Genomic DNA, 18,844 nt, shown 5'->3' on the forward strand with positions numbered 1-18,844 from the left:
AATTTTTAAAATAACCAAAATATTGTTAGTATGACTTGGTTGGGGGTAATTTGTAATTTTTTAGTTTTTAGTTAACTTAAATCAGAGATATGGTTAAATTTAAATAACTGATTTAACGGCATGGTATTTTTTTTTTGTGCATATATTTACTAAATCATATGGCTCAATTTATAGATAGTAAAAACTATAAGGTGTAAACTATACTTTCATTAAAATACAAGGTGTTATATGCAAATTTTCCTAACATTTATCACATAACACCTCCCCGCTTTGAGTTCTCCCTCTTCTCCTCCACTATTTCTTAACTGGTACTCTTTGTCTTTGGATTATTCTAATAAAACTCTTTGCAATCTTCTACCTTCTTTAAGCATCATCTAACCAAATAGATTATCTTCCTTGTTGAGGTAAAATAGAAACCTAAATAAGTTTCTAAGCAAAAACTTAATCAGATTCTTACCTACCACAATTATATATCAAGAAATGAAAAGGACATGATACTATTTATTTTATTTTTTTAGGCAAAATGGCTAACTATATCTTATTCATGATATATTAATATGTGATGCAATGCTCTCAAATAAAGTAATATCAAAATAATAATAAAAATACTATTAGCTTATATGGCACAATTCATCACATTTTTAAACCAAATTATAGTTTACATCTTATATTTTTATTATTTATAAATTGAGTCTTATAATTTTATGAATATGTACAGAAAATATCCTGTTGTTAAATCTGTTAGTTAAACTTAACTAAACATCTCAGTTAAGTTAACTATACTAAAAGAATTAAGAAAATACTTTTAACCAAGTCATATTAATGACATTTTAATCATTTCAAATCTAACCCAGAGTATTTTAAATCATAGTAGTCGATTTATAAATAGTGAAAATATAAAGTGTGAATTATAATTTTACTTAAAAAGCAAGATGTTATATATAAATTCCTTTAAAAAAATGTAACTATATTTTTAAAATTCCCAAGTGCCTAAGACATTCAAAAATAAAAATATATAAGCATTAGAAAGGAATGATTGAAACAAAATTGTGTGATCGTGAGAGTAAAATTAAAACATTACACTTAACCTTATTGCAGTAGTTGATGAGGACCACCCAATCAAGAAGATTAGAAATATAATTTTTTTAAATAAGGCAGAATATTTTTTTCTAAATACTTATATATGTTCAGCTGAGGTGTTAAATAGATATTATTTTTATAAAAGTCATAGCTACGTATTTTAGAAAAAATATAGGGAAATTTGTATATAACACCCTACTTTATAACACGTAATTATATTTTTACTATTTACAAATCGAGCCCTTTGATTTAGCGAACATGTGTAGAAAATATCCTGGATTAAATTTGAACTAACACAATCAGAATATTCCGTTAAGTAGAGATATTTTATTCTTAATATAACTAAAATACTTTTATTTTTAAAATAACTAAAATACCCTTAGTATGACTCGGTTGAAAGTATTTTCGTAATTTTTTTAGTTTCGTTAACTTATCTCAGATATTTGATTAAGTTTAACTAACTAATCTAACGATAAGATATTTTTGCTCAATTTATAAAGAGTAAAAATATAGGGTATAAACCACAATTTCATTAAAAGACGGTGTGTTATTTTCAGTTTTAACTTTCTTTCAAATTTCTCAATATTTAGGTCTAAGATAGTGTTTTAGCACTCAAATTCTTTCTTCTTCTTTTTTTTTTAAAAAAAGGTATCATAGTGTTGATCTTCTTCACAACTGGTGTAAGGATTATTTGGCAAGTAGCAGTTAGCTGACCTCCAATGCGACAAACATCCAGTGGAGATAGACATTTTAATGATCTCCCTCTACACATCACAAGAGTTGACTGATCTATTAATCTATCCATTGCAATGTACCAAATGTTCATCTAACTATTTGATCTCACTTGGATGGTCCACAATGTGCCAGAATTTCAATATTTTGGAAGATAGTACACCAATAAACTTTGCCATTATTGCAACTGAAGGCTTTTAAATATAGAATGAATCATGGAGAAGAAGCCTGCCTGAGGTCTGCTCAGTTGAAAATATATTCAAAATGGAGAGACCTTCTAAAGATATATCTATATATTTGTTCAACTTCTCTCTTCCTCAGAACATAGTTTCTCCGCACCTCTTTGCGAAAATGATCATCATAAGCACACCCTTTTCCTACTCGAAGGTCGAGAAGGAGGACCCCGATGAGGTACGACACCGAGAGGCGCTATTTTTGATCAACCAGTTATTGGAAAAATCCGATCGTCAGACGAGAAAATCCTTTTTGAGGCGAAGAGCATGTAAAGTTAGGTTAAGGTTCGGTGTGAGGGTGAAGAGGCTAAGGATCGTGATACGCAAGATAAGGCTTTACATATACTGTAAGGTTGCAAAGCATTTTAAGCAGTTGAACAAGATTCTCCATGGGAAAGAGGCACTATCCTAATGTTTTCCTTTTGAAACTTTTTCTCTGAAACCATGTGTATATGGTTCTAAAATTGTGGACTTGTGGAGATCCTCTGATATATATGAGCACTTTTTTTGTTCTTCAACATGCCTTTGAGCAGTTTTTGTTCAGGAGAATAGTTTTGATGAACTTTTTGGGAGTATTTATACATAGATTTCTTTGTTTCTTCTTCAAAAGAATTGAGGTGCAGGTGGACTTGAATCTGAGCTTCTTTGTCATTCAATCCATATGAGAAAATTAATTTTTTATACCTCTGTTTTAAAATTTACTCACTGGAATCAATTGTTTGGTTGAACTAGATATTAAATGGATTCAGAAGTTGAGTTTGATGGAGGAGTAAATGGTTAATATTAAGTTGAGAAAAATATATTTAACCTCTCATTTTAAACTTTCATTTGTGTTGCTTAATCCTTTTAGAATTTTAACATATATTCAATTATTTTACAAATGCTAATTTTAATATATAAAGTCTAAAATGTCATCTTCATTTTATTACTACTAGTTAGAAAAATAATTTTTTTATTAAAATTCCTTAAGTCTTATACTTTTTTTCATCATAAATTCTTCTCACTTTCAAAAATTTTAAAAAAATATATATAACAAATAAATTTTTTAGACATCCCATTTTTTTTAAAGATAAAAAAATAAAAAGATATAAATACACCATCACTACTGGCTTATGATGAAAAATCTAACGACTATATAATAGATCGATCAAAACTACAGAGGAGTAAAATTAACAAACACAAGTCTAGAAAGACACTTTCTCTATTTTAGTTCACACATTTGTGAATAAAATAGATAACTTTGGGCAATATAAGCGAGCAAATGTAAATTAACCTAAATTCATTACAATTAACTCTGATCATATATAAGTCATAAAAGAAGGCCAATGTGGAATCCAGTAGCTTTCCATACTATGTCTAGATTAAGGATCAAAATGATAAAAAAAAATTTATTTTGTTAATTTTATTTCAGGGTAGTTATGCTCACCGACAAATGCTAAGAGATCTGGATCGCATTTGTGCATCAATCTTTGATCGACGGTGATTGTGAGAAATAACTACAGTTAACGGCCAATCTGACTGCCCTTATAGTATAATTAACATAAACCGACTTCTAACACGAACAGAGATTAGAGTTTAGGTATTCTTGTTTATGACCTAAAGAGCCTGTTAGCTTTATCTTGAAACTCAGCTTGGCTCATGAGGAACTCTAGATTTCCCTTATCGGGTCGGATCCTTAACGGGTCGGATTATTTGAGTCCGAATGGGAGGGTAAAAATATCTAAGAGCGGGGCGGGCGCACGGATCTAATATGCGGTAAGTCGCACGAAATCCCGTTCCAACAGCTGTGAGTCACCTCCTCAGATTCGACTCTCACCCCCCACATCCACTCATCCGTAATAAAATCTGTCGATCTGCGCCCATCCCCAGCTCTCTCTCTCTTTCTCTCTCTTTCGTGCTCGTGTTAGGGTTAGGGTTAGGGTTAGGGTTTTCTACAAACCCTTCTCCCTCCTTTATCCTCTAATCATTAGGGTTAGGGTTTACTTTTAGGTCCCCGTCTCCTTTGTTTCTTTACTAGGGTTAGGTTTTTGGTGTCCTTTTACCCCTTTTCTCCAAGATGATGCAACCCGCCGCTGGAATGGTTCCCCAGACGATGGATCAGCACCAGCAACAGCAGGCGCCGCCGCCGCCGCAGCAGCAGTGGGGGATGATGGCGCCGGCGCCGCAGTACTACCAGCAGCAGCCGCCGCCGATCTGGAACCAGCAGCCGTCGCAGGTGCCGCCGCCGGTGCCGCAGCAGGTATCGCAGCAGCCGATGCAGCAGCAGTACCAGGCGCCGCCGGTGCCGTCATCCATGGCGGGGGCGCAGCCGGGGTCGGTTGATGAGATCAAGACGCTGTGGATTGGGGATCTGCAGTACTGGATAGATGAGAACTATCTCTACGGATGCTTCGCCCAGACCGGAGAGGTGATGACTACTTCAATCTTTTTCCTCCTTTTTTTAATGATCTTGTTTTTAAAGTAAATTTTGCCATGATTAGCTTAGTTGGAGTTACGAGATGCTCGCATTGCATTCCGCGAGTTAGAATGAAGTGAATGATTCTTGGAATTGCTTGTTGAGTATGTAGAGGAATAATTGGTGCCTAAGCAGATGTGTATACGATAAGGAAATTGTTGGGATGTGAAGATTAACAGTGCAAATTTACCTTGGATTGAAGAGACCTAGAACATATGGGCTACTGATGCACTCTACTAGGTATTGTGTTTGTAGTGGAAGACTTTTTTTTTTGGTTTATGATAAAGGAAGAAAATCCATCCAGCATTCATCTTGGGATGATTGCTGACTTGAATCCAATTTTGTGTGTAAAGTCTAGGTTGTCCCAGTGTTTGCACAGGCGTTCCTTTTTTTCTTTTTTTGGTTAAAACGGAGGAGAGTCTAGGCATGATTAGATGCAAGAAAGAATAAGAACCTTATATGAGGGAGACTGTACGAGAATAAGAATCCGAGTAGTATTCCCCTGTCAAATCTTATTAGTTCAGAATAAATCTTAAGATCATTTGCAGCTACTAAGGGGCAGAGGAGATGGCAAATATATCAAAGAACTATTGAAGATTGGAAAAGAGTCTTGAAGTGTGTTTTGACAACCATGCAAACAAATCTAACTGTACTTCAGTGCTATTATTTGTATGATGATTTTCTTCTTTTTTCTTCCATGTGTTTTATTCCTCTTTATGTTGTTTGAGCTTGAAAAGAGGCACAAACAGTTTTACTTGAAGGTATCTGTCAACAGTTTAATGGGTCTTTCTTTCACTTTCATGTGTGTGGTGAGAGAACTTCTTTCAATTCATGAAATGAGTAGGGAGAACTTGAAGTGTGAACTGCCCTCCTTTCCTCATTCTTTTTGAAGCTTATTTATCATCTCAGCGGACTGCACTACTCATTGGTTCCCATTGTCAGATATAATATTCTAGAGAGAGTTATTTGGAAACTTCTTTAGGAAAGTATTGCTGATTTGGAGTTGGTATCTTCTTGTATACATATGTAGACATATATGATAAATAAGAAAGAAAATTCAGTTAGGTACAAAGCACCATTTGGTGTTATTTTTGGTTGCAAGCTGTATTTCCTTCATGGTGGAAGAGGAAACACATACTTGATTACTTGATATCTTATCCAGGCTTGAATGAATCTCGAAGCTAAAACCTTGTAGAGAAATGTTTTTATGCCTAAATTGGATTCAACTGTGGCTCAATTGTGGATCAAATCAACTCCAATTCTAGTTTGTTTTGTATATTTATGTCCCAGGTTTTGTTTAATGTGCCTTGGGATAGCAAATTGTCAATCACGTAACATAATATTTAGGATTATGTTTGTGTTATACTTAAACTAAACGTGGAACCCTAGGGACAAAGTATGTGGTCACCTAAAGGAACTGGATAGCTATCCCAAGGCACTAGGGCAGTAGCTGTTCTTGATCTGATGGGATATGGACACTTAAAGGAAAGTAATCCTCTGTTGAAAGCCAATTGATATCTGCAAGGCTGTCTCATAAACTAGTGAGGCCCTAAGCCATAGCCCTTTTGGCCTTTTGGCCCGAAAGACTATGTTGGATTCTTTCGGCCATAACTCAGAAATATGATTGGATCTTTGGTGGCTTGGTTTACTTGAAACTTCTCCATGGCTTAACATCATTTTAAATGCAGTTTGTTTTTGTTGTTGAACTTTCACATTCTGAGATATTTTATTTATGCTTGATTCTTGACATTTACCAAGAGTATTGTGTATCATGTGGCAGTAACCTCACATGGAGCACTTCACTTGTGACATAGATATATTTAGATAATCCTGAATTAAAGTTGATTTGTACAATTGGGACCTTTCAAGCTTTCATGTAATGGAAGAAAGAAATAGCAAGTTAGCAGATCTGGTTTCCCTGAGCTAGTACCATGTAAATTTTTCCTGTCTGCAGTAGGCAAAGCACTGATTTATGTCAAACCTTTCCATATCTTTATGTAAAGTATCTAGTAATAGTCGTTGGTTTTCAGATGCAAGATTTCTTTAACTTCATAGAACACATAAGTGGCAGAAACATTTACTAAATAATTAATGTGTGCACATCAGATGACTATTTGGATTACTATTTGGTGGCAAAGTTCTGTGGTTCCCTTAATTCTCTATTCTTGATGTTTGCAGGTTGTTTCAGTTAAAATTATTCGCAATAAGCAGACTGGGCAATCAGAGGGTTATGGGTTTATAGAATTTGCAACTCGTGCTACCGCAGAACGAGTTCTTCAGACCTATAATGGGCAAATGATGCCTAATGCTGAGCAAGTCTTCAGATTAAATTGGGCTACATGTGGAGCTGGTGAAAGACGTGGAGATGATGGTGCTGACCATACTGTATTTGTTGGTGACTTGGCATCGGATGTCACAGATTACTTGTTGCAAGAGACATTCAAGACCCGCTACCCTTCAGTTAAAGGTGCAAAGGTTGTTACAGATAGACTTACAGGTCGTTCCAAGGGCTATGGCTTTGTTCGATTTGGAGACTTAAATGAACAAACACGTGCCATGACTGAAATGAATGGTATCTATTGTTCTACAAGGCCAATGCGAGTTGGTCCAGCTGCCAACAAGAAGAATATGGGTGGTCAACAGCAATACACTACAAATGGTATGTGACTAAGCAAACATTCTATAAATTTTAAATACATAACATTTTCTGTCTTTGGTTACCATTTGTAGGAGAAATTTGCAATTAATTTGCCTCTAGAAGTGTTCTTTTTTCAGTAACAAATGAATTTATCCAGTAAGTCTTAGTCTTCAGCATAATTGTCAAATTTGCAAAATGCAAAATACTGTCTTTTCCAGTGTCATACCTGAAGATTAGCAGTTGCTTGCTGGCTGTACAGTCATTTCCTTCAGCTCATTCCTTTCTAAGATGGGATAATTTAAACATAATTCAAGTAATGAAGACTTATAAAAATTCATGTTTCTCAAAGCAGGATTCCATGATATCTTCCTTTAGGGCCTGGAAATGACTTCAGCTGAGATGCATATCTACTGTAGTGCGTGGCCTCTGTTAGGTCAGTGTTTTAATTATGTGAGAATTTGGTTCTTGGTGTTCATGTGGCACTTTTTGCTACACTTCTGTTCCTAATTCCAGTTGCTTTAATTTAAAAAGCTTCTTGCTTCCTAGTACTTCAATCTACTTCAAGTTCCTTTTGATGAAGGATTGGTATGCCTATTCATTCCATTCCTTTCAGTTCTGCCATTTCAATTATCAAGTTCCTTTTATTTTAATTTCCAGTTCACTTTAAGGTCTCGCTTACTTCAGGAATAAGGTTAATTCTAGAAAAGATATTCCTCTTTGTTATTCTTAAAATGATGTCTTTATTTCAGGAATAACTATTCATGTGTTCATTTATATTTTGGAATAAGAGTGTAATAATTATCTTTGGTATTATATAAAGCGAAAAAAATGAAAAAAATGTTTTGTTATGAAATTACCAAAAATAATCTTTGATTTGATATAAAGCAAGTTGATGAGATAGATATCAATGGTAAATTAGTAATTGAATTAGTGTGTATATAAGATGTAATTTTGATGAATAGGGTTTAGTGTTTGTATTTTAGAATGGGGTTATTGTGGTGTTTAGTTTTTATTCTGGAATAAGAAAGAAATTATTTCTGAAGGCCTTGTTTGGTTTGAGATTAAGCCTTGAATTCAATTAGTTAGTCTTGATTTCTTTGAACCTCTCATTTTTTGTAGCTACTTTAGATGAGTTCTTTCATCTTAGATTAGGTAGCTTAAATTATTTATTGCTCCACTTCTCCTAATTGTCGTCTTATAGCCTTTGTTCTTGTGATGTTCCATTGATGCAAATGCTGTCTAGAAAGAAGTAAATTTAGGGTATAATATAGAATTTAATAGTGCCATAGTTGATGTCATCTCCTACCTGCATGATTTGGGAGTCATCTAATCACCTTTTCTGTGTTCAAAATTAGGAGGCCTACTGAGTTATTAATGGTGGTAAGAAATCTCTTAAAGAAAGTTTTTGTTGCTAGTGGTAGATGATACAAAAGGTGTGGAATTATACTGGAAATTTTTTAGCTTCTTTCTGTCTCTTACTTAGTTGAACCTAATCTGTTAGTAACTTAGTCATTTCCTATTCAGACAAATGTCTTTCTGGTGTCTGCATGATTCTTGTAGTTTGACGAACTTTTTAACCCCCTGAAGTTGGAACAACTAAAGCATTGAACCTTAGCTGGTAAATTGCTCGTATGATTCCGATTCCATGAAGGTGTTTGTATTCCCTCTTGTTGTTCCAGTACTTATCAGTGTAAAATATTCTATCTGATGGTGGTTGTATTATCTTGAAAGTCAGCTAATGCTAGATCGAGGTAAGCTCATTTATTGTATGAGTGGGGAATTTAGGGCCATGCTTGCCTTGCTTCTTTTTTGATTTGAAACCGAGCAGTTTGACAGTTTTACCACCTGGGGTCTAGTAATTGTGGAACTCTTATTAAGCCATAATATATGTGGTATTAAATATTAACCAATGTAATGTCTTTTAAGAGGGCATGTAAGTAGTGGTATTTGTTGATTATTTTGCTTGGGTAGCTAGTCAAATTCTATGCTCTAGAATAAAGAAGGTTGCATAATTTTCTAAATGAATATTATTACTACTGTTGATGGGTTTTGTATAATTACATTGTTAGAGTATCAGTGAGTCAGAGGGAAGGTGCAAAAGTTTCTCAGACTGATGTACTGAGGTTAAAAGTTGATTTATTATTCATTAATGGATCTTTTGTAGAATTTTATGGTCTCATGATTGGCTAATAATACCTCAATATTGCATTTTTATGTAGTTTAGTTCTTGTTTTCACTCTTTTTCATGGTTGTGGTTGATTTCAATTATCTGGATGGCACCACTGTTTTTTTGGGTTGATAAAGAGTCACTTTTAAGAATAATCTGGCATCTGTTACTTTGGCAGATCATATCACTGAAAAACTCAAGTTGTGGTATTGCATGCCTGAAGCTTAAAGGAACAGTGGCGGTAATAACATTTATAAGAATAACAACAATCAGAATAAGAAATACAATGATAACAGTATTGGAACAGTAACAGTTGTGTTGAAAATTAAGTTTCTAGTCAATGCATGGGAGGCACACGTGTCTGCAAATGCAGGTGAAAGATATGTTAGTGTTATTATGACAATAGACAACACAACAACAACCAAGATGTCAAACACGAACATTTGGTATCCACATCAGCATTTCCTATATTCAACTTCATTCTAGGAGATCGTCCTTGATCTTAAGCCAATGTCAAGTAACTTCTAAGATCCCTGACCATATACATGTTGAAAGGACTAAAATGTTATTGTAAATTATTTGGAAGGACTAGGTTTCCAAACATGTTCTTGTGTAATGTATGAATCAAGTAGGAGGCTACTTTTCAGTTGTAAATTTTTCTTAGCTTACAGAGAATTTTTTGTATTCATTATACAGCTTCTTATCAAACTACACAAGGAAGTGAATCCGAGAACGATCCAAATAATACAACTGTGAGTAATTTGTTTTATCATTATACATTGGAGTGATAGTTTCCCTGTAACTCTTAGATTTTCTCCAAATGCAGATATTTGTTGGTGGGTTGGATCCAAATGTTAATGATGAACTCTTGAGGCAAGTTTTTAGTGCATACGGGGAACTGCTTTATGTGAAGATACCTGTGGGAAAACGCTGTGGATTTGTTCAATTTGCTAACAGGTTTGAGTTTCTTTTTCAGCTCTTGGGTGAAGTTTTATTTCATTTCTTTTATTAACTTTAATGCCATTTGTGTTGCTTTCATTTCTGTCTACTTAAGAGCATGTGCAGAGGAGGCCATACGGGTGCTTAATGGGTCTCAGTTGGGGGGCCAAAATATTCGGCTTTCATGGGGTCGTAGTCCTGCAAATAAGCAGGTAAGTGGTGGATCTCTTTTAGATTTGTTATTTTCCAGGATTCATGGGTGATTAAACTGATTTCCTGCGTAATTTTTGCAGCCCCAACAGGATCCTAACCAATGGAATGGTAGCTACTATGGATATGCCCAAGGTTATGATACTTATGGTGGGTATGCCCCACCTCCTCAAGATCCTAATATGTATGCATATGCAGCTTATCCAGGATATGGAAATTATCAGCAACCACAGCAGCAACAGCAGGTGAAAATGTTTGTCACTATATTATGTTTATCTTTGTGTCGATGTCTTCTTCTGTATGAATATATCATTTTTTTGGTTTGGAAACTCAATGAGATTTACTATTCAACTTGTTAGTTGCTGTCCCAACAACATAAAAAATGGCTCTCTAGGTGGTGGACTTATCATCATGAAATGTTTGTGACTGAAAGCTGTTTAGAGTAAAGTGGATGATAATTGTTGACCCACTTCAGCATTTAACCTAGATTGGCCCTCTGTCACAATTTTGCAAGTGAAACATTGTTTTGCAATTTGCAACTCTTTGACCTTTGTCCCATTTTAAGTCTGTTCTTAGAACTAGTCTGTGAATTATCACATATGTTACTATTTTAGTTAGTCAATCAAGTGTCACAATTTTCACTTTAACCTCTCCCTACTGCATGCAACACAAGGAGAAATGCAGAAAAAGGCACGTACAGTGGAGTAGGCAACCTGTGCTTACATGTGGACCAACTTATGTTTGCGGAGACCTACCAGCCGTTAATTCTAAAAGATCATGGCAATCTCGTTTACCTGTTTTAATCTATGTTGCAGAATTTTGCGATGGATCCTGGAATGCAATTGCTAGTGTTCTTGGCATGATAATTCTAGTTAATTGCTTGTTTCCAGTAGGCAAGATGGGCTTATGTTAGCTTGAGTTGATAAGCATGAAATTGTCATTTTGCATTATGTGTTTTTAGGTTATGTCAGACAACTTTGATGATAAGAATTTTTGAATCTCTAACAGACGTTATTAGAAGCATTATTATTACTTGAAATTATTAGGCTTTGTTTACATGAGCATTGACTCTATTTACTTTGCAGTGATATTCTTCTGGAGCTTTGCAAAGAAGTTCAAGTTGCACATGGTGGCTGGAACTGAGTGTTGCTGCAGGGCCTCATCGTGCAAATTAGCGGGAAATAGTTTCTCTGTTGCTATTATGAATTGTCTTTGTCTCTCATCGAGTTTTCCTTAAGACTTCGTCTGTGTGGCTGTTCCTTTTCACAATGCTGGTCTAGATCTTGTAATGATCGTCGTCAGGAGTATGCTTTTCTCTCCTCTCTTTTTTTGGTCCTTCTGCTTTCCTCTGGAAGTTTTAGTATATTTATGGTACTTGGTGCTTGCATATTCCTATTAATGGTATGCTATCTGCTCTGTATGTACTTTGATAAAACTACCTGTTTCATTTGCTAGTTGTAATTTACCACTTTTGTTGATCTTTTTGGGTCAGCAGCTGATCGATTCAAATGGTACCCAGTTCGCTTTTACTCTTACTCGCGGTTACAACTCGTGAATTGTTGTATGTAATCTACAGAAGAACAGGCAGGGTGAGCTTTAACCAGGATATTAATAGGCACACTGTCGACTGCCCCCTTTTGGCGAAGGCTATGGCTTAACTTAAATCCGTATGCCATTCGCTAGGCTAATGACGATTTCTTCACACCGTGAAGATGAACAAGATAAAAAGTGAAATCGTGTGCTTTAAAAGTATTAGTTTCACTCAAGAATCCTTCTACAGGAGATGGTCGATCATTTCTTTGAGTTTGGTATGGTGGGCTTATGGAATGAACGATAAGTTTTCAGTAAAGCTGCTCTCATTCGCGCACTTCTCCTCTTTTTCCTAAATAAATATAACTGAATTCCCCCAAAAATTTCTCAACAGAAAGAGAAATGAGAAGAAGATAAGAAAAAAGGTCTCAGTCGACCTAATAATCCACATAAGACGACCACATTAAGAGCAGGTTACAGGAATCCTTGAATTTTATACCTATCTTGGTCATTTTGAATTGTACATTGCGGACTCTAGAAAAATAGATTATTATGAAAGATTACATGCCACTCGCTAGTCGCTACTCAAAACAGGCCTCACAAAATTTTCATAAATCTATTTGTTTCCCATTAGTAACTTCTCAGCCGATCACAAAAACAAAATACAAACGCGTCCTAGAGCTACACAACCTGATCCTCATCCTCCATTGATGGATTGCTCACCAGTTTGAACAGCTAACACCACAATTTCCAATAGTGCTGCTTCCGGATGTTCACACATGATGTGAAACCACGCGCTTGTGATGGTCAGGAATGCATGGAACTCAATAATTTAAGAGCCAGTGCCTCCTGCTCTGCTAAAGATATTGAATCTGTACTAAGGACGGCACGCTTTTTGCCCTTGCCATCATCTTCGCTCTCATTATCAAAGTATACCTTCGATCTCTTAGAAGCTCCATTTTCAGCTTCATCCAACTCTGAGGGACCACTATCAGAGTCCACCTCTTCTACCTCATCTCTTGGCCTCCTCAATTTCATTTTCTCCTTCTTTCGTTTCTCACGCAACCGCTGACGCTGCAGAAGCTTGTCCTCCTTATCCTGCTCCTTCATCTCTTCCCTCAGTTTTTCATACCGTTCCTTCACTGTAGTATATAAAAAAATCATAAGTATCTGACAGGCCATATATGCTAGGAAATTCAAGTCAATATAGAAGGGATTCTGATTACTTAATCAGCCAGACAGGGTTATGCCAGGTAGGTTTACTTGATTTTACCAATAGGAAGTCTTTCAACAGATATTCACGTAGGTGAAAACATCCTCTAGTTGACATATTTGCAATCATCCTTTTTAGGTATATTTGCAAAGGCCCACCCAATTAGTTCACAAGAAACAATCTCAGTATATACTGTTTTCTTCCTTTTTTCCAATAAAATGCCCTCCCTATCCTTCTTTCCCACTTTGCCAAAATACTACAAGAATTTAATTGCAAAAGTATATCTTGCTAATGAGTGCTAGGGAGGTGGACAATGACAGAAAGTGAAGATTGTTGTTGGAATAAGGCTAAAACGTCTTATATGCAGAAAACCTAAAAAGAATAATAATTCAAGCAGACCTTTCTCAGGGCGGAGCACAGTATCCCTACTGTCTGCATCAGCTATGGCAGCAAGAGGGGGTATTACATTCCCCTCATCATCATACTTCACCCTTGTCCCAGCTGGTCTGTGGACGTTAATTTTCAGCTTCTTCTTTTTCAAAAGCCTGGTAGCCAACCTGTTACAGAAGCAGGAGAATGGTCGTGTTAACACTCAGAACTAGACACATTGTGAATAGCTCAAAAAATAAAAGGTTGGAGATAGAAAAAGGATAACATACTCGGCAACTTTGTTTCCTTCCTCGCCTTTAGCAGACTCCTTTGGCAAAAGGATATCATCTTCTAGTTCTTCATTAGGTAGCTCAAACTTTGTAGACCTTCTCTGGACAACTTCAGACTCATTCTCAACTCCATCTTCTTGAGTATGCCTGACTTCCACAACTGCTTTATGTCCCTTTCTTTTCTGGCTTAAGAAGCGAATTTTGGGGATAACGACCAGACCGAGAGATGCAGCAAACCCCTCTATAGGCAGTGCATTCACATCAAATACATCTTTATCCTTTTGAAGATGTACAGACTTCAGATATGTAATAAAAGCCCTTTTAGCCAATTGCTGCATCTCAGGATACTTGACAAGCAGTGATGACACCTGGCCAGAGATTTGCTCCAATTTTCCTTCACGAAGCTAAAAATGACAATTTAGATTTTAAAAAGGGGAGAGGAGTAAAAGAACCTTTTTATTATCTCCAACTGGAACTCACTGTTAGCTATATACACAGCTGTAAATCTAAGAAATTCTTTCATAGTATCTGATAATTTTATAGGCAAGTAAATTAACGAGTGCAGACAAGGTTCTTGTTTCAACAGATCTTTATCTCATTCTTAGTTAGAGGTGTTCTCTTGAAGACACGGATGTATCGAATATGAAGGACTCTTGTTTCCACAAACTATTGTGCTTCTTTTGCTAACCTCCAGTCTTGGTTTCACATAGGAGTAAAAGTACAGGAAAACTTGAACATAATATCTACCTTTAGGTAGTTCTATAGTAAACTCAATTTTTTTTATCAAAATTCGAACTCAATATTTTCACTATTATCAAATCACACCCAGCCTTTTATGAAAAATGAGCAAAAGTACCTTAGGTTGGGTTAAACTTGACACCATTCTAGTGGATGATATATAAAGGAGAACCCCAATTTGGTGACTTCAGTAGTTTAGTTTCTCTTAACTCATGACCAAGTTTAGGTTCTGTGTGCATGAAGAGCATACCTTATAATGCAGATACTTGAGTAATTGATCAGACAGATAATTAAAATCATTAATGTATAAAAGATGGGACTAAAGGCTTTTTTTCATTGTCATCGCTCTAATAAATGTAACAAAACTAGAAGAGACATCCAGAAGGAATTGTGTGCAAAAAGAAAAAAAGAATCAAAAAATTAATGCATCATGAGTTGGGCTTAAGCTTTTTCCCATGAGAAAAAAAAACCCTCAAACCTGAAAGCATAAGACTCACCTTCTGTAACCGAACTGGAATTTTAGGTTCAGCTGCTTGTAATTTTGTCAACATTTTTTCCTCCGAAGGTGAGAGGAATAATAAAGATTTACCCTCACTAGTAAAACGAGCAGTACGGCCAACTCTATGAATGTATGCTGGAATATCTTCTGGGCAGTCAACCTGTAAATATGTAAAATAATTAAACAAGAAATCCTTCAATACAATGATAGTTACAAGATTACTACTCACTTGAACTACCCAATCAACAGCTGGAAAATCAAGTCCTCTAGATGCCACATCGGTAGAAAAGAGAACTGAAGTACTTTCACAGAACTCTGAATATACTGCCATTCGAATATTTTGCTTCATCCGCCCATGCAGACATTTCAAGGGAATTCCTGGACGAAGTTTCTTGAATACTTCATTTACAAATCTAACCTACAGAATAAGATCCACAACATACAGAAATTAGAAATGGGCATTCTCAAAAGATTCTAGTTATATCACTAAAAGTTGGAATGGAGAATAATGAAACATAATGCAGCTGCATATGTAATGACAGTCACAACAATTGATTTAAAACAACAATTTGGGACTCAATGCTTTATTCCAATCCTGCACAAAACAACTTGATAATTTAATTCAGACTCAATGCTTTATTCCAAAACCTAAAAACAACTCTAGCTTCCAAAATAGAGCCATATTCCCCCAGGTTGGCTTGTGTTGTTTTGGCTCTAGACCAGACAACTCATGTGACATCAAAGAAAGATAAAGAGAGACCCACGTATTGATTTAGGCTAGTCTTTATTTAGTAAAATTGATTTATCAAGTAAAATTGATTTATCAAGTAAAATTGACCGCTTAGCTCTACTCGACTCTTGATGAAGATTGGACTTAATTTTGCTTTTTTTGGGTTTCTGCTGAGTACCAAGATTAATATAAGGATTGTACAAACTGGCGTTATTAAACAAACTGGTGTTTTAAGCATCGATTCTAAGTGTTAAAAAAGAATATCAACATAATACAATACAAAATCTACAACATTGTGATAACAAGGAGCATCTCAAAAGCTTTCTATATACAACTTTCTGACATTCATTAGAACGATACTGCAGGAAATCAGCATAGAAGAGAACCTGTTTGCAGCTCGATAGGAAGACGAGAATTTTTGAATTAAGATGTCCTTTGATGAAGCTCCATAGTACATTCAACTTCTGATCAAGAGGAACATACATTACTAGTTGTTTAAGACGCTCAGGTGTCGCTGTGATGGATTCTGCATGAACACTGATGTACTCTGGATTCTTCAGGCTGACCCTTGCAAGGTCCTTAACAGACTTTGTTTGTGTTGCAGAGAACAGCATAGTTTGTCTAATTTTAGGAAGCTGAGAGACAATTGCATCTACTTGGTCCCTAAAACCTTGATCAAGAATTCGATCTGCCTCATCGAGCACCAAAACCTGTCTCCTGGCAAGAAAACATAACTTAATAAAGAATATCCCTTTTAATTCACTAGGCTACCAACAGAAATATTCATATATTGACCTGGAGTTGAGAACAATCAAAGTTAGGGGTCTCATCCATGTGTTGGAGGAGCCGACCTGGTGTACACACCAAAATATTCAAAGCATTGACTCGCTCCTTCTCCGCATCAACATCTTTACGCCCACCAACCAAAAGGCCTGCACTCAGACTATGGTACTTCCCTACTCTCTTCAACTCTTCAAAAATTTGTCCAGCCAATTCCTTTGTAGGAGAAATGATGATGCTCCCCACACCATCTTCAGCACTCCATCGTGCTCTGTATAACTTCTCTATAACCTAGAAATTGATCATATGATAGCCCATTCAAATGAATTCAGAACAGCCTCTCACTAGATGTTTCCATAAGCATACAGTATTTAAAATTTTGTCTACTTGATGTTTCCGACATACATATAAATACATAGTCTCTTGCTACATGTTTCATAAGCATACAGTATTTAAAAATTTGCCTACTTGATATTTCCGACATACATATATTTACAGTTACTCAAAAAAGGAACCTATCTGAAACATGTGAAAGCGAGGAGGTTTTTCTTCTCTTTTTTTGCAAGATTGTTAAAAATGTATGTGATTATACGACCCCCAAAAAGGAAATCAAAAAAATATATATTAAGAACAAAAATAAATGCAACAGCACGCAAAGATTGCAATCCTTCCAGTGAACCACCAACATAATTCACACACAAGGGAAAAAAGACAACTAGATCCCTACAAACCAAGTACCAGCCAAAGGAATGCGTAAATACGAGAAGGGCACCGTACCGGGATGATGAAGGCTAGGGTTTTTCCCGAACCAGTCTTCGCTGCACCGAGAATATCTCGTCCACACAACGAGTGAGGCAGCGACGCCCGCTGGATCTCGCTCATCTCCTTATACTTGGGAGAGAGCCCGTCCTTGGTCTTCTTCGAGATTGGGAGCTGAGAGAAGAGCTTGCTTCCGGCATACGGCGAGAATCTCCCATCGGCGAGACGACCAACGGCGGCATTGGGCGGTGGGGCGGGGAAGGCGAGAGGGTTGGTCCCCGAGTCGGGTTTCAGGGCCTCGATCCACGAGTCGAGGAGCTCGATCTCCTCCGCCTCGTAGAGGCGCCGCTCCTTGCGGAAGGAGGTCGAGCGGTGGGGCTTTGGGCGGCGCATCGATTTCGGTTAGTGTTAGGATTAGGGATTTGGGTGGGGAGAGGGAAGAGCTACTAGGGTTTTGAGAGGGTTTTGAGAAGATACGAAGGGGAGAAGCGGCTTTAGGGACGACGAGGGTATTTTTGGAAGAGGCTAAAAGTTCTTATCGGACCGGAGTCGGGTTGGACTATACCCGAACCCAACTACCGCTAAAGTTGAGGGCATATTTGTCATTGTAGGAATTAGGGTTTCACGGGGGCTAAATGCGGCAATAGCCCTAATATAAAGTACGCCGCCCATCAGAAGGTGCAACCTTTGCCTCTCGTTAAAAAGACCGCTTCTTCTTTGCCTCTTGATTCCAGTAGAACAATGGCGAAGTCGAAGAACCACACGGCCCACAACCAATCCTACAAGGCTCACAAGAATGGGATCAAGAAGCCCAGGAAGCACCGCCACACCTCCACCAAAGGGGTACCACTCTATTTTTGTCTTTTTTTCTCGTTTAATTTCTACATTAGTTTGGATCAATCTTTGATCTTTTAGCTTGGTTTCTGTTAGTTCTGCGAGTAAAATTGAATCTTTTGGTTGTTTATGTTTTTTTATCGATATATGATTTGAGGTTGCTCTTTGAGCAGATGGATCCCAAGTTCCTGAGGAACCAGAGGTACGCAAGGAAGCATAACAAGAAGGTTGGAGCCTCCGGGAGTGAGGGAGAGGAGTAGGGGATTCCTATTGAGAGCTTGTGGACTCCATTGTAGGTGTTCTTGAAGAGTAGAGTTTTGTTTTATCTGAGTCATTATTACCTTTTGATGTCCCATGAATCATATGTATGATTTTGATCTGAATTATTCTCTTTGCTATTAAAGTTGGATTATTTTCTGAAAGTTTTGGTTATTCTTTTGAGGTAATTTTGCAATTACATTGATTTGCTCTTTGAATCAATTTCTTTTCTTTTTTAATCTTCGTTCACTATCACTTTTTGTAGTCGTATCGATAGTTTACTTCAAGCAGTGTTCTTAAGAGGGTAGATAGGCCTCTTTTGGTAAACCATGATAGTTTACTTCAAGAGAATTTTTATACTATAAATGTAATTTATCTTTTTATTGTTTT

At 36.5% G+C, this 18,844-nt stretch overlaps 3 protein-coding genes across 3 annotated transcripts; 2 read left to right on the forward strand and 1 right to left on the reverse strand.

Moving 5' to 3' along the window:
- Positions 1-3,824: 3,824 nt before the first annotated feature.
- LOC140796070 (polyadenylate-binding protein RBP45-like) lies at positions 3,825-11,889 on the forward strand. The gene is made up of 7 exons (XM_073148925.1): positions 3,825-4,452; positions 6,679-7,159; positions 10,002-10,057; positions 10,132-10,262; positions 10,360-10,456; positions 10,538-10,699; positions 11,540-11,889. The coding sequence occupies exons 1-7, from the start codon at positions 4,102-4,104 to the stop codon at positions 11,540-11,542; spliced, it is 1,281 nt and encodes a 426-aa protein (XP_073005026.1). The 5' UTR covers positions 3,825-4,101; the 3' UTR covers positions 11,543-11,889.
- Positions 11,890-12,458: 569 nt separating this feature from the next.
- Positions 12,459-17,829, reverse strand: LOC140796268 (DEAD-box ATP-dependent RNA helicase 32). Its single transcript, XM_073149221.1, has 8 exons — positions 17,381-17,829; positions 16,619-16,894; positions 16,210-16,533; positions 15,323-15,511; positions 15,092-15,253; positions 13,857-14,260; positions 13,597-13,754; positions 12,459-13,126 (listed from the first exon to the last, which is right to left on the reverse strand). Exons 1-8 carry the CDS (start codon positions 17,753-17,755, stop codon positions 12,792-12,794), a joined length of 2,223 nt encoding a protein of 740 aa, XP_073005322.1. The 5' UTR covers positions 17,756-17,829; the 3' UTR covers positions 12,459-12,791.
- A 162-nt stretch (positions 17,830-17,991) lies between these two features.
- On the forward strand, positions 17,992-18,618 carry LOC140796269 (large ribosomal subunit protein eL29z-like). The gene is made up of 2 exons (XM_073149222.1): positions 17,992-18,205; positions 18,370-18,618. The coding sequence occupies exons 1-2, from the start codon at positions 18,104-18,106 to the stop codon at positions 18,454-18,456; spliced, it is 189 nt and encodes a 62-aa protein (XP_073005323.1). The 5' UTR covers positions 17,992-18,103; the 3' UTR covers positions 18,457-18,618.
- Positions 18,619-18,844: the final 226 nt, after the last annotated feature.

The sequence above is a fragment of the Typha latifolia genome, chromosome 10, assembly GCF_019914945.1.
Source record: "Typha latifolia isolate L0001 chromosome 10, TyphaL0001v2, whole genome shotgun sequence".
Lineage (NCBI taxonomy): Eukaryota > Viridiplantae > Streptophyta > Magnoliopsida > Poales > Typhaceae > Typha > Typha latifolia.